General features: G+C 39.7%; 1 protein-coding gene across 4 annotated transcripts in view; it reads right to left on the reverse strand.

The window, feature by feature from the left end:
• IGF2BP2 (insulin like growth factor 2 mRNA binding protein 2) overlaps positions 1–16,590 on the reverse strand; it is a 155,352-nt gene that overhangs the window by 41,851 nt on the left and 96,911 nt on the right. For all 4 annotated transcript variants that reach the window (XM_038583625.1, XM_038583623.1, XM_038583626.1 and 1 more), the window contains exon 3: positions 73–121. In XM_038583625.1, the coding sequence (XP_038439553.1) occupies positions 73–121 (49 nt within the window). The remainder of the gene's footprint in view (positions 1–72; positions 122–16,590) is intronic.

Raw genomic sequence — 16,590 nt, forward strand, 5'->3', positions numbered from 1 at the left:
GTTGGCCTATTATAAAGTAAGGTGAGGGTAGAGAGCAGGAAGACAGTAAATATGCAGGTGACACTGGCTTACCTCCCACTGCAGGTGAGGAGGGATGTTTCGGATCTGAATTTTTCTGCTCCTGTCAAAATGAAAGCTCAGACTGTAACACTTTCTCCAGGACACAGACTTCAGCAAATAATAAAAACAGGTTTAAGACCAGAGTTTGAGTTCACTTCTCACTGTATTTACTGAGGCATCAGCAAGAGATTCCAGCTGTGACTCGTAAGCATCATGTTTTAAGGGTTTCAGTTACTTTGGGGAAAAAAGTGAAGAAAAAAACCTAACAAGTCTGAATACGGTTAAAAAAAAATGTTTAAATGCAGACATGCCTTTCTAATTTCTTGCCAAAGAAGTTAGAATTTAAATTCCCATATAGATTCTAATTACAGAATTTTAACATCCTCCCCAAAATATATGGTCCTGCAACTGACCCTACCCCAAAAGAGACCTCAGCTCAAATATGATAGCTGAACTCACATATATAGTGGATTTAAACAAGATCAGATTTAGCTCACCCCTTACCTAATACAAAACTTCCTTTCAAAAATTACTTTTTATCTTTAAATAAGTAATACACTATTAAAAAATTAGAACACCATAAAAAGGCATATTTTTATATGCACCCCCTTCCCTCACCAGAAATAAACACTTTTACTTATTGCTCATGTATTCTTCAGTTTCTTTACGCAAATAATAGTGAATACAAATTCTTATTTCTCCTCTTTTCTTACAGAAATATTTGGATATTAATTGTAGAAACAAGCTCTCTGTATGCTGGTTATTTTTTTTCCACTTTAACAGTAACATCCTGGAGATCTTCCCAAATTGGCAGATAGAGAGCATCCTCATTCTATTTTGTGTTACCTGGATGTACCAAAGTCCATCATCTCCTGTTGATGGACTTTTGGGCCTTCTCCTGCCTTTCTAGTCAGAGGATTTTTCTGTTTTGCTGAGACATCCTGCTAGTCTGATAATTTTGAGTTAGATTGTTTCTTTTTTTTTAATGTAAACATTAAAGTTATGTGGAAAAAAAGAATAGGATAAGAATTTTTTTTCTATCTTTTAAGAACATGTTAGATTCTGGAAGGAAAACAGAGCAGCACTTAAATATTAGAGAGGTCATTTTAATGGATGGACTTGACATTCAATTCCCCTAAATATCTATTTGAGGGTGTTGCAAGAGAAAGGGTATGATGGCCAAAGTACCTGCCATTACTTGTTCTTTCCTTCTGGTATCAGAGGTACCAAATAGTGGCAACACACCGCCACATCTTTTTTCATGCCTTTAATTTTGGCAATAGCTCCAGAAAAAAATGTTACAATTCATGCAGAGAGGAAAAGAGAGAGGAAACATGGAAACAAACAATGAAGTAAATCAGGGGCTCCAGTTTTCTCAGATTGTTTTTATTGAATGCAAGGAGGGGCCATCCTAGATCCTATACAGTACTTCTAATTTATTTTTAAGAATGAGAAGGCATTCGTGCTTTACTATAGGGCTCCTTCAATGACAATACAAGCCAGTCTATAGAACCTTTCATCTTGTCTCAGGATAGGAAGGAGGAAAAAGAACCAAGAACTAATTTTTACCTCTATGCTATGAAGCCTTTTTTCTGACACTGCCTTTGGCAATAGTTCATAATAAAACTGCTGACACCATCCCATGTAGAGGCTACATGGAATGTTCCACTGAAGATGTCACAAGCCTAGCTATTTATAGAAAAGGCATCAGAATTTGCAAGAAATTGAATATTTCTAAAGAAAAATATTTTTATCTCCAAATATAAACATTGATTCTAAATGCTAACTAAGAATTTACTGGTATAAGTCTTATTGGAAGAAACCCATGTATGAACACAAAGTTTTGGAAAAAAGATAGCTACTATAGCATTGTATGTTATGACAAAGACTGCAAATAATCTAAAATCTACCAACAGGGCAAGAATAAATAAATCATCAGATAGTCACAAGATGGAACATTATACAGCTGTACAAATGAATGAAGTAGGGATGCCTGGCTGTCTCAGTCAGTAGAGCATCCAACTCTCGATCTCGGGGTTGAAAGTTTGGGTGTAGAGATTACTTAAAGAAATGAAGTAAACACGTGGACATGGTCATTAGGAAACTCTCCAAGGCATGCTGTTATAAGAAGAGAGCTAATTATACATTAGGCTGACCCTGTTTTTTAAGTGCTCTATACATACTACATGTTATTAAATGTGTGTGCTTTGCAAATACATTAAAAAGGTAGCAGCTGGGATCCCTGGGTGGCGCAGCGGTTTGGTGCCTGCCTTTGGCCCAGGGCACGATCCTGGAGACCCGGGATCGAATCCCACATCGGGCTTCCGGTGCATGGAGCCTGCTTCTCCCTCTCCCTCTGCCTATGTCTCTGCCTCCCTCTCTCTCTCTCTCTCTCTCTCTGTGACTATCATAAATAAATAAAAAATTAAAAAAAAAAAAAGGTAGCAGCTACAAGAGGTTGGTGAAAGGGGGAATAAATGCACGTATTTTAGCTACCTCTGTCATTTTTTTTTAAATGAGAATGTATTCATGTCTTACTTGCTTTAAAAATTAACAATTAAAATTCTTACTAAGGCTACTTTAATGAATACACAAGATTTATTTTTGAAAAGTACGCTAGAATCTACTAAAAAAAAAAGAACAAAAAAAAAAAAAAAACACCTGACTTCTTCCATAATTAGGTTAGGTATTCTTGAAATCTTATTTAACAAAATATTAATTTATTTAGCCAACTCTGTTTCTAATGTGTAAGCTGTCAAACTCTGCCCAGGTGTAGATTATCCCAAATCCTAACTAAATGGGTCCAAAATAATAACGTTTCCCTGTAACATCTCATGTAAGAGAATGCACATCAAGCAATTAGTTCAGTAACTGCAATGTTTGTTAAGCAGGATTCCAGGAGAAATAGTCTCTAAAAAGTTGGTGTGTGGCATCTCTAATTTTAGATCAGTATGGAAAGGAAGAAAACAAACAGAACTAAAAAAGGATATCACTACAGGAGAAACAATTAAAATGATCCTTGGATCACTGGGAAGATTATCCTGAGCGATTATCTTTCAGGATCAGGATCAATCAGGACCTGGGAATTCTGCTAACTTCCAAGGCACCATCTGGATGCTGTGCCTCCTTCTGGGGATCCTCGGATGCCCATTTCCTTCTCACCAGAGAGGGACTTCCACATGCCCTTCAAATCCCACTCCCACATGCAAAGGCTTCCAAGGTATCTCCAGGCAGGACGGTCCCCTCTGCATCCTTCAGTTTTTGTAACAGTTCACTCTGCTATAATTATTTATCTGCTGGGGCTGTCCTGGTCCCCCATGAACCCTCTGCTAGATAGTAATTTCCTCAAGGACAGTCTCCTGGTGTACTAGTCTCCTGTCCAGCACAGGGCCAAGTATCTAGTATAAAAGGAGAGCATGGCACCCCATGGACTCGGAAAAGCATTCCCATTGCTGGCTGTAGCCTGCCTATGATGTGGATCCCCTGACCCCACCCTAGAAGGCCAATTCTTTTTTTTTTTTAATTTTTTTTTTCATTTATTTATGATAGTCACAGAGAGAGAGAGAGAGAGAGAGAGAGAGGCAGAGACATAGGCAGAGGGAGAAGCAGGCTCCATGCACCGGGAGCCTGACGTGGGATTCGATCCCGGGTCTCCAGGATCACGCCCTGGGCCAAAGGCAGGCGCTAAACCGCTGCGCCACCCAGGGATCCCCGAAGGGCAACTCTTTATTTCTCCTTTGTCAGGTAGTCAAGAGAAGAGGGAGGAGTTCTTGTCCCTCTTTCCTTTAGAAAAGAAACAGTGTTAGGTTCAGTTTCAACCAACAAATGTAGATCTTTTTCTCTCTGAAATCCCTAAAAGTGTGCCCTGCTTTAAAAAGCCAAACTTACACAGTAACTCAGGAAAGGGACTGGTTTTAAGAAAATATTTTGTTCCTTAAAAAAAAAGGGAATAATCTCACAGTTCCTTTATTAAAAAAAAACAAAAACAAAAACCCCCAAAAAACAAAAAACAAGCTTCTCTAAATATATGTAATGACATTTCTCATCCTCACTGCCCAGAAGCATTAGAGCAGTCTCCTAGTTGGCCCATTTTCTGACTGTACTCCCTCCTTGGCTGCCAGTGACTCTCTAAAACACAAGTATGGCTGGTTACTCCTGTCTTTTTTGATTCCCTGTCACCACATCCAAATTTTCTTTCATGACCCTGTTACTATCTTCCTCATCTCTACCTTGCCAACACCAAACTACCCAAACTTTGTGCACTTATCCCTTCATCAAAAGTAATTTGTTACACTTGCAGTTTATATGCAAGGTATCTGAGGTACAGATACCTCACTGTATTACAGTTTACATAATGTTTTCAGGGTCATCCATGTTGTAGTATGTATCAAAATTTTATGCTCTGCATTGTTTTTTTTTTAATTTAATTTGCCAACATATAACACCCGGTGTTCATCACATCACGTGCCCTCCTTAGTGCCTGTCACCCAGTTACCCACCTTCTTCTGCTGCAACTATCAGTTTGTTTCCCAGAATCAGGAGTCTCTCATGGTTGGTCTTCCTCTCTAATTTTTCCTCACTCAGTTTCCCACTCCCCCTTCCCTATGGTCTCTTTCATGATTTCTTATATTCCACATATGACTGAAACCATATGATAATTGACTTTCTCCAACTGACTTATTTTATTCAGCATAATACCCTCCAGTTCCATCCACATCGATGTAAATGGTAAGCATTCACCCTTTCTGATGGCTGAGTAATATTCCATTGTATATATGGTATATGGAGCTTTTTTTTTCTTAAAGATTCTATTTATTTATTCATGAGAGACACACAGAGAGAGGCAGAGACATAGGCAGAGGGAGAAGCAGGCTCCCTGTGGGGAGTAAGACGTGGGTGGAACTCAATCCCAGGACCCCGGGATCATGACCTGAGCCAAAGGCAGATGCTCAACCACTGAGCCACCTAGGCATCCCTATATGGAGCTTTTCAGCATCTAAGTGCCTCAGAATACTTCTTATATTATCTTAGTACTGTAGATGCCCAGAGGAAATAGAAAGTTCCAACTTAAGTGAATTTCAGATAAACTAGATGTCCATTGTTAGGAGTTTCAATTACCTGGCAGAAATTACTTCGTATGGTAGAATCTGTAGCTTAAAATAAGTGGCCAACCATTTGGGGAAATACAATCATATTTAATTGTCATGGAATTTCTGTGATTCTGAAGAATCATTTTACCTGTATTCAGAAAAAAAAAAAAAAGGAAGTAAAATACGTGTTTGCATGTGTGGAGGACGATGGCACAGTTTTTCAGGCATATGGTAATTAGCCACAAGTCTGATCAGCCACCTTGGAAACTCTAGTCCAAACCCTGACCATGATGAGGGCTTGAGCAGAGAACAAAATTAACAACTTGTGGGAATGCAGCTCATAAGATCTCAGGTTCCATTTGTAAGTTAGGCTGTCTTAGGGACTGGAGGATCCCAGGTGAAGTGTGGACCAGAGAGGCAGTCTAGGAGTAAAGAGGGTCCCTATGAAAGAGTCCTTTGGGGTTCAATGAGGGAGTCTACCTAGCTAGGTCCCATCTGTTTCAAAAGCAATTCTGGGTATCATCAGATGATACACAGTCCTCTCAGTGGAGGGAAATTAGAGCACCACGGAACGTGCATTATGTCTAAAGAGTGGCAAGGATGTTAATCAACTCCAAGGACTGCGGTAGAGCCAAGACTAAAACCGCCATGGTTCTTGTGTTGTCCTCCCCCACCAGTGTTACAGTCAGATTCCACTGTATCCCATGCACTCATTAGTATGGGTCTAAAACTTATACTTAAAACTTCTGACAGTCTGTAGAAGGGATAGTCTGCGCTAAATTGAACTAGGACCTACGGCTGCTCAGGGAAGTAAATGGATAACCAAGTCCAATCTTCTAGCCAACTGTCACTTAAATCCTCCCCTCAACTCCCTCTCTCTCTCTCTCTCTCTCTCTCTCTCTCTCTCACACACACACACACACACACACACACACACAAACACACACAGAGGTGGTGCACAGAAAATGATTAGGAGTCAACTAAACAAATTGTTTAGTTACTTTCTTTGATACAAAATTATTAAGAACAATTGCCTTTGCTTCTATGGGATCTAAAATAAATTTATTATAAATTATTAGAAAACCTAATGCTTTCAATATATAAACTGCTGAAAAATGAACAAAAAGAGGTTCTGGGATTTTTTTTAAGAAGAAAAATTATGTGATCAAAGTCTTTGTGAATATTAGTGGTACTATGGGTCAAATCATAAATCAGGTATTATTGTGGTGACCTACTGCAAAAGGTTTTGAGCCAGCAGAACTGCAGTTACAAACCTGGTAACTTCTTGGCTCTATAAACTCACATCCACAAACCATAAATTCCCCAGCAGCCCTAACATGCTCATGCTTCCTGAACATTCAAGGTCAGGAGCTCATGAATGTCCACTGCTTGAATGTGACAGAAAAGACAGTAGTGAATATGATTAAGCAGCAGCCTGAGACTCTGTAACTTATTTAATCTTCTATACCCTCTCAGTCTACCAGCTTATAAAAAAGGCCTTAACTTTTAAGAAGTTGCTAAGGCAATTCCAAATTTCCCTTTTGAGGAAAACACCAGGATTCTTAATTGTTGCTGAAAGAGGGAGAAAGGGGAAGAAAAGAATCAATGGGATGATTTATGATAATTAGATGTTCAGGAGAAGACTGGCCAGACTGCTACTCCTGGGCAAGATGGTGAAGTAATTCCCCTATTGGAAAGGGGTACAGTGAGTATAATTTGCATGAAAAGACCATTAAGTTTCATTTCAACTGCAGGATTCTACAAAACCTTTGGAACTGTAAGGTTAAAATAATCTCGTGTTAAAAGGAATCAGTATGGGGGTGCCTGGCTGGCTTGGTTGGTAGAACAAGTAACTCTTGATCTTGGGGTTGTGGGTTCACACCCCAAGTAGGGTGTAGAGATCACTCAAAAATAAAATCTTAAAAAAAAAAAAAGCAATTAGCATGCTTGACTTTGTAGACTGAAACAACCATATATTGCTCTAGCAAAGAAGATAACCAGAATTCTCAGAGATTCAATATTTTAGCTTTTTAAAAAGGAAGTGTCTAACACTTTCTCTTCTTCTATTCATATTCAGTTTTTGGCAAAGGGACTCATTTTACCAGAATAGTGGTACACAGGAGAAGTATTTGAAGGAAGACAAAAAAAATCTAGTTATTTGGGGAAAAATTAACATTTTTCTTTGCCAAAAACTTCTTTAGGAAGTTAAAAAAAAATGCATACAGGAAAACTGTGACCATTCTTATCAAGGTCTGTTGTATACAATTCCCTATAGAGAATACCAACTTTCCCAATCTACCATCTCTCTCAATTCATTTTGTGACCTGACAAAGGAATAGTTTAGCTTTAGTTTTACCAGAACTTCTCCATGTGCTTCACTGAACACTATTTCCTCCCTATCCAAGTTATTTTATTTAATGAAGTCTAATAAAGTTTTCAGAGGTTCACCCAAAATATTCATCAGTGTTTTTACCAGACCGCTTCTCCAAACCACCATTACGACTTACATTAATGTATGCTAAGCATCTCATTTAAGCCTTACCACTCGCACATGAAATAGGCATTGTTCACCTCAATTTTCAGATAAGTAAACTGAGAAGCTGATGAGTCCTCTGCCTGCATCTCACAGGTAGGGAGTGGTATTCTTTATTTGTGCTCAGCAATTTGAATCTTTGTTCTTAAAATGTCATTCTGAAATCGTCACTTCCCCAATAACAAATTTACACTTCATATGTATACTTCAGTTCAATGAATTTTGGACAAGATGTGCCCTATCAGGCAAATTCTAGGAAAATGGGTCTCATAAATGGACTTCTAGCCTTTCTCAAGGTCAATGTCATTATAGACTGATCAAAAACACCTCCTCTATGTAGGGTTGTTTTAAATACTTCACTTCACCATAGGGGCTCACTCTTTGCTCCTCAAAAAAATTTACTTACATATAAATGCCCTCTAGAGGGGGATAATAAAGGTATTACCTAGTCAATAACTTCACCAGGTCAGCTGACTCCTGGCTGACAGTCAGGCTCTCCTGGTGCAGGGTTGGGAGCTGTGCATACCTGCAAAGGCCTGGGGATGGGACTAATCTGCCTCACAGTTTTGCTTAGTACCACCGGCCTTAACCAGGGCTGTGCAGAGCCTCATGAGGCATGATTAAGTTTGAGAACCCTCTTCCAAATACAGACTGCTCTGTGGGGAAAGGTGGAGTGGATCCCAGACACGCAGACGAAGTTCTCAGGAGGCTAGAGCATTTATGTGTGCCAAAGTACAAACAGGCATTTGGACTCAAGACAGGGAGATTTTGAGAGGGCAGGCTGAGTCTTTGTCAACTAGAAATCTGCAAACCAACTTCCAGCTTTTTAAGGTCTAAACAGAGTTAAGAACTGAAAGGATTTTCTTTAATGTTCTTATTCTGCTGTGATGAAGATTCCAGTTAACAAAACCAAATTGTTTCTACAGAAGTGATTAGTTACTCTTCACAAGGCCCTCAACTCATTATCTATAATTAAGACTTAACTAGGGTAAAAATACATATTTACATATCATAATTTGAGCCAAGATAAATGATACATATAAACACGATGCAACACAAGTTATAATCTGAGTATATAAATGTTTGCCTTGTGTGGTGTATGGTAAACACAAAATCATCTTTGTAAAGGCAAGGGGAGCCACATGCCTAGTCACCTACAACTGTGCCATCCTTCTTCCAGCATCTCTTCAACCCATTTTCAAATAATTGCTTTCTTTAGTTTTCCAAAGAGCACACAAATCTGTCCCCTTCCTTCCTTCCTACCTGGGCCTTTTTCATTTTTTGCCCTCCTCAGCCCAAGCAGTGTCTGGAACAGAGCAGGTGCTCAGCAATCAGCAAATTCACCAGAAGCATTTGTTGCTGACAGCTGGCTTCTTTTTCCTGGCTCACTCCATCCATATTCTGTCTTCCAACTATAAGAACATGTGCTTATTGAAGACAGTGACTGGTCTTCAACCAAGCCAATTTCTTTGACTCTAGTTTATGCTCATCAGCTCAATGCAATGTTGACCAAAAAAGACAGGAGAAGATATTTCCTAGCACAGTAGCCTCTACATACATTCCCTGTGATTAGATATAGTGACTCATGTAAAAGTTGTGTTTTTCCCCTTAAGACAAGAAGCATATCAGCATGCCTTGATTTACTGAAGAAACAGTTTCACAATGAACACAAAAATTCAAGCCAGAAGCTGTGAGTCCACAATGTTTGGGAATGGATGATAAACCAACATTTTACTTGTGAAAAGAAGGAATTATTCCCACCAGTTATAAAACTTTGATCTTATTCATTACAGTCATGATGATGATTAAGAAAAATTAAATGGGGATCCCTGGGCGGCTCAGTGGTTTAAGCGCCTGCCTTCGGCCCAGGGCATGATCCTGGAGTCCCGGGATCAAGTCCCACATTGGGCTCCCTGCATGGAGCCTGCTTCTCCCTCTGCCTGTGTCTCTGCCTCTCTCTCTTTCTGTGTCTCTCATAAATAAAAAAAGTCTTTAAAAAAAAAAAAAGAAAAATTAAATGCATCTCTACTACAGACCTAAATCTCAATAAGCAGGGTAGGAGAGGGTCGGCCAAATCACATACCCTCCCTCACAAAGGAACTCCTTTTCCTTGCTGTGCACATCAAGTAGTATTCACCATCTCACACAAGAGTAACATCTCACCTATACTGGGGGTTGCAGTGGTGTAAACAACCCAAACGTTCTGACAGAAGATTAAATATAGGACATTTTATCCAATTTTGGAGAACAAGATTTTTTTTTTTTTTTAAGATTCATTTACTTATTTGAGAGAGAGAGAGAGAGAGAGAACAAGCAGGGGGGAAGGGGAGAAGCAGGATCTCCATCCAAGGACTCTGGGATCATGACCTGAGCCGAAAGCAGACACTTAACTGCCTGAGCCACCCAGGTGCCCCAAAACAGGGTGATTTCTAAGATTAAACTTAAAACTTTTCTAAATTTATTTAGCAAATGTGCACTAAACACCTCTTAAATAACAAGCATTTGTCTTAGGTTCTGGGGTATATCAGTAAACAAAACAAAAATGTCCTCATGCTGCTTATATTCTAGGGAGTAAAAAACACAGGGTAATATTGACCTCAGCAACCCTTAGAATCTGAATTTCAACAAAACAAAGTGCTTTAGAGTTAGTGCCTTGATCTTAATTAAATATTCAAGGAAAAGGGCTATCCCCGCTTTTTGCTAGCCTAAATATTTTATTTTTTATTATTTTTTTAGCTTAAATATTTTAGCTAGAAGCAAACCAAATATCTTTAAACACCTATTTCTGCACAGTATTCTTATAATGTAATTGCAGCTAGTGAATAGCATCATAGAGCCCCTGCTTCCAAGTGCCGTGGGGAAATTAAGGTTGGGGCAAATACTTTTGTAACAGCAGTGGAAAATGTGAACTGCCACAAAGAGGTTTTAGAGAAGCTTTACTCCCTACCCAGGGCCTATACCTGGCCCTACACCCCCTAAAGCTTTTTCTGCGATACAAAGGGGGGTACTCTGGAGAAAATGAAAAAGATCATGGGAGTGATGCCTGGGGTGGCTCAGTGGCTGAGCGTCTGCCTTTGGCTCAGGTCATGATCCCAGGGTCCTGGGATGGAGTCCTGCATCGGGCTCCCCACAGGGAGCCTGCTTCTCCCTCTGCCTATGTCTCTGCCTCTCTCTCTCTCTCTCTCTCTCTCTCTCTGTGTGTGTGTGTGTGTGTGTGTCTCATGAATAAATAAATAAAATCTTTAAAACAAAAAAAGATCATGAGAAAGTTATTTATCAAAATTGGGAAAGGAATCAGACAAACTTTTCACACAACATCAATAAAAAGATAAAAGCAAGGTCACAGGATGCAAAGAAAACAAAAGCAGTGCCCAATTGGTATCTCATAAAGTGCGATGAAAAAAAAAAGAGGAAAATCACTAGCTCTTAATGTTACATGTTTGAATACAACGTAATTAGCTTTTTAAAAAAGATTTTATTTATTTATTTTAAAGCAATAGCGAGCACGGGAGAGGAGTGGGGGCAGGAGGAGAGAGACAGAGACTCAGAATCTCAAGCAGACTCCCTGCTGAGCATGGAGCCCAACACAGAGCTCACTCTCACAACCCTGAAACCACGAAATTAACTGAAATCAAGAGTCCAATCACTTGACCAACTAAGCCACTCAGGCATCCCACAATTCACTCTTTAAAGCCTCAACAGTCAACTTTAAAACCATACGAATGAATCAGAGAGAATACACAAATTGTTCTTATTTTAAAATGGATTCATCATCTAGGGGCAACTGAGTGGCATGGCACAGTCAGTTAAGCAGCTGAATCTTGGTTTTGGCTCAGATCATGACCTCAGGGTTGTGAGATCGAGCCCCATGTCGGGCTCTGCACTCAGTGCAGAGTTTGCTTAAGATTCTCTCCCTCTCTCCCTTTCCACCCCCATCCCCATGCTCTCTTTCTCTTTCTCCCAAATAAATATTTTTTAAAAAATAATTCATCATCTTAATGAGGATTCATTTTATGATCCCTTCACATCAATTCTAAAATGAAGTAAACAGGGAGAGAACTTCAAATAAGCAAATTTTATTCATAACCAATTTTGGGAGACTAGACTTTTACACAGAGAAATTTTCCCAGAGGTACTAAGAGAAATGCAAGGTTCATGAACTGTATCCTCCTGCAACTATGCACATCCTATCCCTACTGCTGTACATCCACAGCTTCTAGCTTAGCGGCATGTACACAGCAGGCGTTCAATAAATTTGATGAATGAATCAATGTACATGACAGGGTTAACGTCTCTGGCACTTAAACACAGAATTCCTTCCAGCTGCTGATTCACACTTTCTTCTGAGTTCCCAGTCTTACAAAGACTGTAAACACAGCATCTGTCTCAATTGGTTCCTGACTTTTCATCACTTCCTCTTAGGCCAGCACCATTGGCTGGGTGGGCCGCAGCATTATCCATCAATGGGAGTTGCAGAGAGATGTCAACGCCTGACTTTAATAAAGGTGAACAACCTACCTGGCTCAGCAGGTGGCTGCAAGAGGTCCTGCTACCAGTTTCAAATTCCTTTTCCCATCTCTTTCCCTTTCTCCGGATGCAGCCCAGGGTTGCCCCATACTTCAGGACATGGCTTCTTTCTTTGCCTGGAGCCAGGTCTCCAACAACATCATTGGGGGAGGGAGGAGAGTTCAGTGGGTGCCTTCCCCTCTGCTGTTCATAGAGTCCCAGTCTCCTTATTTTGTGATGAGCAACTGCCCTCTCCTCTTAATTGTTCCTGGCCAAATCCCAAGGGATTATGAGAGAGAAAGTACTCTGTAAACTGCAATGCACCCTACAAATGTGGGCAGTAGGATTATTTTGACAGATGCACAGCAACCTCAAACTGTGCTTGCATCTCTCATTTCCAGCTTTGGTTCTGATGTACCCAGGAGAGCTGGTTTTCCTATGAAATGTGAGTGAATCTGACATCATCTGATGAGTCACAACCATGTCATTCATTAGAAGACATTGCATGGAGCCAGCAGGGAACCAGGGAAGAAGCCACTGAAGGTTTACAGAATCACCTGAGGAGTCCGGCTAAAAATCCATTTCAGGATAATTTTAGAAGCTGAGGAGTACAACTCACAAACTGAAGGATTACTCTTCTTCATTTATTTTATTTTTTTTAAAGATTATTTATTTATTTGAGAGAGAGAGAGAGAGCGCACGCGCAAGCAAGCAAGAGTACACAAGCAGGGGGAGCAGCAGAGGAAGAGGGACTAGCAGGCTCTCTGCTGAGCAGGGAGTTTGACGTGTGGCTCAATCCCAGGACCCCAGGATCATGACCTGAGCCAAAGACAGATGCTTAACGGACTGAATCATCCAGGTGCCCCTAAGCTTCTTCATTTAAGAGCACCTCAATTATTATGCTTAAATGAGAGTACTTTTGTTCCTTGGTGGGAAACAGAGAATTTATAATATTCAGTAGAAACTTGTGGAAATGCAAACACTTTATATACTAATGTCTGTAAGCAGAAGAAAAGGCCTCGATTTCTTAGAGAAATATTATTTAAGAAAAAATATAAATTTAAATATATTCCCTGGATTTTCCAACAGTGATTCTCCCCACCCCTAATAAAACATTTTGTTACCAAAGGCTACTATAATTTCAGCACAACAGAGAAGTAGAGTAGGAGGTGTACCCAGCTGAGTTTCAATCTCACTCCCTTTTGGACATGTCAGACAGATGTTTAGTCAGTCCTTTAACCTCTCTGGTTAATGCCTCAGACCTAGAGGCACTTAGACAAGAGGACAGACCAAATGCTTTCCCAAACTAAAATTTACTTCATTTTAGTAGCAAAACAAAACTGTCATAAAGGAGGGAAGGTAAGAAGCAGAAGAGGTATCTCCATGGACCTAAGCTACAGAGAACTGGAAAAAACAAAAACAAAAACAGAACAAACAAACAAACAAAAAAACCAAAACAACCAACCCAATTCAGCAGTTTCCATTTTGTTTGGGTCATAATTTTTGACAAACCAATATATAAGTTAGATGACAGAGTCCATGGTGTTTTATAATAGGATGGCTTACAATCCAAAAATAGTGGGTTTTGACTCTACTTGTATCATAACCCATCTCAACAGCTACAATTTCTCCCATTTATTCCCTATTCTATCTTATTAGAGAAGCTTTATGTTTACACTTTCACAACTGTCAGGGTTATTCTTGCACAATCTCTGATGTCTAGATTTTGAAGGTGTGATGTTACTTCATGAAATTTACTATGAATGGAGTGTATGGCACAGCTAAGCAGGAACTTGTCCACTTCCTATAGGTGTATGTAGGTCTTGGCATGGGCCTGTGAACAAGGAGACTATAATTGCTTCCAAGGAATTTCACTGATGTCATAAACCACCAGATCAAAGCTTATGTTTCCACTACATAGAAACAGCTCTGGTCCATAATTCAGATGTTGGTTAATTAGTGTTGTAGTGATACTCTACTTGTTATTGCAACTTTGATCTAAATAGTTCTGTAAAGCCCACATTCATATTTTTGAAGTAACATGCTATAACAGTAGGTGAGAAAAACTTAAGGCATAGCATATTTATTAGAAAAGCAGCAATGTTCAGCTTGATATACCATTAGATAATTGTCTAAGGCTCTTTCTAGCAACAAGCGTCTAGGGAACAGGTGAGAGAGACTTCAAAGGCAGGAGCCAGAGGGTGGAAGGGTGTGGGGAGACATCAGGAGGAAAAGTGTTTATATTACAGAGTTCTTCCCAGTGACTTTTATACAGCAATTCTGTAGACTTCAGGAAATCTGAACATTTCTAGCTACCACTTAACTGGTTTCTTCCAGACAAATGTACTTTTTATTTATTTATTTTAAAGATTTTATTTATTTATTTGAGAGAGAGAGGGAGGGCACCAAGGGAGAGGGAGAAACAGACTCCCCACTGATCAGGGAGCCCAACATGGGGCCTTGTCCCAGGATCCTAGGATCAAGACCTAATCTGAAGGCAGCCACTTAATGGACCAAGCCAGCCAGGTGTCCCAAATACTATACCTTCTTTGCTCAAAGTTCAAAAGATACCAAAAGGTATAGAACAATTATCTGCTTTACATATCCTTCTGCCCTCTTGTTCTTGATATGTTTTTTAAAAATCATTATAGAGTATTCTATACATAAGTATGTATGTATATATTCTTTCCCCTTACCCCCAAATAAAAATGTTGGTGCTCTGTATATGCTTTTTTTCACTTGGAGATTGTTTCATACACATACACAGAGTGTATTATTATTTTTGGTAAGTGCATAATATGCAATTTTATGAAAGTACCATAATTAATGTAACTGATCTCCTGATGGACATATGTTTCTATTCTTTTGCTATTTCAAAACAACAAAAAAATCCCAAAATGCTGTTATATCTACTAATCTACTAATTTTGCACATGTGTGACTGTATCTTGGAAGATGAGCCCCTAGAAATGGAATCACTGGATCAAAAGGCTTGCATTTATAATGTTAAAATACAAATATAACCTAATGTTGTTTCTCCACACATCTGAAAACAGTTACCAAATTTTTTATTTCTGCCTCTTCATACGTGAAAAGTACTATCTTACTTGCATCTTAATTACAATGAGGTTGATGATTCTTCTTAATATGTTGAAGAAGATCCCTCACTTCACTCACCCTGGAAAACTGGAAAACTTGACAGTTTTTTTTAAGATTTATCTATCTATTGGTGGGGGGCAGACGGAGAGAATCTTCAAGCAGACTCCCTGCTAAGCACAGAGCCCCACGTGGGGCTTGATCCCATGACCCATGAGATCATGACTTGAGCCAAAACCAAGAGTTGGACACTTAACCAACTGAGCCATCCATGCACCCCAGAAACTTGACAGAATTCTTCCCTGCTTTTCTTCAGTATTCTAGGAGGTGACTTCTGGATTTGATTAACCTCACTCAATTTCATTTATTTGACAAACACTTGCTGAGCAATTACTATGCTGGACACCAGAAAGACATGTGAAAAGCCTGCCTTCTACCATAAGGAGCTCACAGTCTGGTTAGGAGGACACCCATGCAAATAGTCAGTGAACCCTGGAGCCATGCTGCTACAAGCCAGGCCTGTATCACGCTGGAGGGTGCCAGGGTAGAACCCAGCAAGAGCCCCCAGAGACACCTCAGCTAAGTCCTGAGCAGGAGACAGAATGGGCCAGGTGAACAAAGGAAGGATTGAGAGTACAAAAGGCGTCCAAAAGCAAGGTCAAAAGTGGAGAAGGGTCTAGAAAGGCCTTCCAAGTCAAGGGAATGAGGTACACAAAAACATGATGGCCTCTTACTTAGTTTGAGAAAAGAATGCTTCCAGTGAAAGCTGAGAGAGCAGGCTAGAGAGGCTGGCAGGAACCAGATCAGGAAAAGCTTCCTATTTCCTGAGCTAAACCATGAAAATGTTAAACCTCTCAAGACCCAGAAAAGAAACATCAGGCCCTTTACAGGGCCAGTGAACACCAGGTGAAACACTGGAGACATATAAATATAGCCATCAGCTTTAACTTTCTTTGCAGAAACTGTTTTCTTCTTTCTTCTTGCAGACTTCCTTCCTCCAAGAAAAGAGCTGTGTGGCTCTGAAAATTTGGGTACGAGCATAATTCTACCCTTTCCTGTGGCCGTGTGCACACCACCATTGGGGAAGTATGCTGACCATTCCTCACTACTCCTTGACATGGGGCTGCCAGGTACATTTCACCAACAAATTAAGTGCCTCTTTATCTTATAATAAAAGCATCTCACCAACTACCATTGTAATATTCTTCTGTCTCCAGCAGGTATTTACCATACCTATTGAGAGTACAACAAATAAATCTATTAAAAATATTAAGAGCTTTTTAGGATAGTGAAAGGCATGATTAAA

Source organism: Canis lupus, chromosome 34 (assembly GCF_011100685.1).
Source record: "Canis lupus familiaris isolate Mischka breed German Shepherd chromosome 34, alternate assembly UU_Cfam_GSD_1.0, whole genome shotgun sequence".
NCBI lineage: Eukaryota > Metazoa > Chordata > Mammalia > Carnivora > Canidae > Canis > Canis lupus.